The sequence below is a fragment of the Lampris incognitus genome, chromosome 11 (assembly GCF_029633865.1).
Source record: "Lampris incognitus isolate fLamInc1 chromosome 11, fLamInc1.hap2, whole genome shotgun sequence".
In the NCBI taxonomy this organism is placed as follows: domain Eukaryota; kingdom Metazoa; phylum Chordata; class Actinopteri; order Lampriformes; family Lampridae; genus Lampris; species Lampris incognitus.
Genome location: NC_079221.1, coordinates 44,164,172 through 44,166,694, shown reverse-complemented (window position 1 = coordinate 44,166,694; position 2,523 = coordinate 44,164,172). Strand labels below are relative to the sequence as shown.

The 2,523-nt window shown below is 48.2% G+C and overlaps 1 protein-coding gene across 1 annotated transcript; it reads right to left on the bottom strand.

Moving 5' to 3' along the window:
* Positions 1–696: 696 nt before the first annotated feature.
* LOC130121077 (cytotoxic granule associated RNA binding protein TIA1-like) lies at positions 697–1,795 on the bottom strand. The gene has a single exon (XM_056289913.1). The coding sequence runs from the start codon at positions 1,717–1,719 to the stop codon at positions 697–699; it is 1,023 nt and encodes a 340-aa protein (XP_056145888.1). The 5' UTR covers positions 1,720–1,795.
* Between the last annotated feature and the right edge of the window lie 728 nt (positions 1,796–2,523).

Genomic DNA, 2,523 nt, shown 5'->3' with positions numbered 1-2,523 from the left:
AAATTGCTGAAAATGCTGGAGCATAGTTGTGGACACAGGGGATGACTTAACAGGCCATGAAAAATACAGTCCCATTCAGAGGTCGTCACACTCATGGGGGGAGGGGGGTGTGGTTCTTCATTAAATTATCCCCATCTCAAAGCAATCGAAAGGAAAATCATCTTCCTGGATGAGATAGTCACCATTAACAAAAATGATGCATTTTTTTTGACGTGTCAACCATTTTGAAAAATTGTGCAGGGAAAAAAAAGAACAAATGATTTAGATGAAATAAACTGGTTTAATAGCATTATGTGATCAATATTACCATTCTGGAAGGTCTTAATAAACAACTGAGTGACTTTCAAGTAACAAAAACAAAACATTAACTTAAAAAAAATGGCATGGGTTTTACCAGTAGGGGGATTCAAATGAAATCCTGATGCACAGTCAATTAATGAAAAATAGAAGTTCTTGTATAACTCTTCTGTTTTGTTGTGGTGGTTTTGTTTCAATCTTCAAAAAACTGGACATGGTGTGGGGGCTGGCGAGGAGGGCAAGGGGGCAGAAGTGGGGATGGATACTGAGGAGGAGATATATGGCTCCCTCCTGTGGCCAGAGCTGGCACTCCCTTCCCCTGGTCTTGGAGGAGCCCTGGGTGGCGCTGGAGCAAAAGGTGGAGATGGAGGAAAGGGAGCCCCGTGCACAGCATGTTACTTACTTGAAGCCCTGCTGGTTCCAGGCTTGGCCGTAGACACCATAGGTGGGGACCTGCCAGCCATTGTGGACGTACTGGCCGATCTGCGGGCCATTGCCGTACCACTGGCCCCGTTGGCCGTAGGGCTGGGCTGCAGTGAAGCCCATCTTGTTCTGCTGGGGCATGGGCATCTGCTGCATGGGATTCATCATAGTCTCCTTGCCCCAATAGCACTTCACTATGTGACCCTCTAGTGAGGTGCCATTTGCCGACACAATGGCATGGGCTGCAGCCTCATGAGAGTTAAACCTCACAAAAGAGTAACCTTTGTCCGGGAAGACTCGGATTTCCATGATTTGTCCGAAGGGGGAGAAGGTCCGTCTCATCAGTTGTTCCGTCAGTCCTGTGCTGACTCCGCCACAGTACACAGTGCAGTTACTGGGGCTGGCCTGGTTCACTACTTCTTCAAGGGATAGGTGCTTGGAGTTACTTTCATAGTTGGTCTTTGGGGCAGGGGGCTTCCTAGTGGCCCAGTCAGTTCGAACCTGTCTACCTCCCAGCCACTGACCACCCATCTGCCGAATGGCATTCTCTGCATCCCACTTGTTGAAGAAAGACACGAAGCCATAGCCCTTGGATTTCCCCGTAGCCATATCTTTCACAACACGGGCATCCGATATCTTGCCAAATGGGCCAAAGGCAGTTTTGACGTCTTCCGTGGTTATTTCTGGGCTGAGGTCTCCAACAAAGACATGGAAATGATTGCTTGTGTCTTTTTTCTGGCTGGTCGGGGTCGTGGCCCAGTTCACTTTCACCTCCTTACCCATGATTTTACGTCTGTTCATGGCTGCCAGTGAGGCAGCAGCATGCCTGTGCTCGTAGAACTCCACAAAGCAGTAGGGATCGTTTCCAGACGCATCAGCTATCATTTTACAGCCCTTGCAGGGCCCGATCTGTGTGAACACCTGCAGGATGAGGGGCTCGGTCACATCCCTGGACAGGTTCCCCACATACAAGGTTTTGGGTTGATCGTCGTCCACCATCGTGGTTCAGTGGTCGTGTCCTGAGAATATTGTTAATCCGTTGACATACAAATAGTCTTAGTTAAACTCGGGCGCCTACGAATTTTACCAGATCTCTACAATATAATCATCAGTCGGTGCCCTGAATATACTCACACCGCAGACAGCTTCGGTCTGATGGGAAGCTGAAGATGACGGAGCAGCCTTGTGCCGACGCAGTTGCTCACTGGGGACCAGGGCTTCGCGTCCCGGTCTCGTCAGATCCGACTATGGCTGGACTCGATGAAGCAGCAGTAATTGGCAACGCTGTCTTCGGGAGGGGGGCGGAGTCGACTTGTGTTCGTCATATTAATGCGTCTCTGGGTGTGTGTAGGGGGGGAAAGCAGTGGTTCGGCCTGGAGTCGCCTCGTCACGGGGAAAAAAAAACCCCTCTTCATGACATAAGGATCATGTCCAACATATCTTACTTCGTGCTTCCTCTCATAATATCGTCTAAACCAGTGGTTCTCAACCTTTTTGGGGTGCTGGACCCCCCTGCGTATTTTGATCTACCCTGAGGACCCCTCCACCTGATCTTGGGGGAGGGGGTTGCAATTTGATAGAAACAGTAGAAACTGTATTTTAAATTGCATTATAGCATTTATTCACTCTTTGGGGCAAAAATAAGAGCTTTCAGTTGTAACTTAGATATAGTTAACAAAACAGAATTCTTATTCAGTAACTTTCAGATATATGTAACAAAACAGAATATGTATTCAGTAACTTTCAGATATACACTCACCGGCCACTTTATTAGGCACACCTGTCCAACTGCTCGTTAACGCA

Coding starts and splice junctions, on each gene's coding strand:
- LOC130121077 (XM_056289913.1), bottom strand. CDS start 1,719: ATGGTGGACGACGATCAACCCAAAACCTTGTATGTGGGGAACCTGTCC.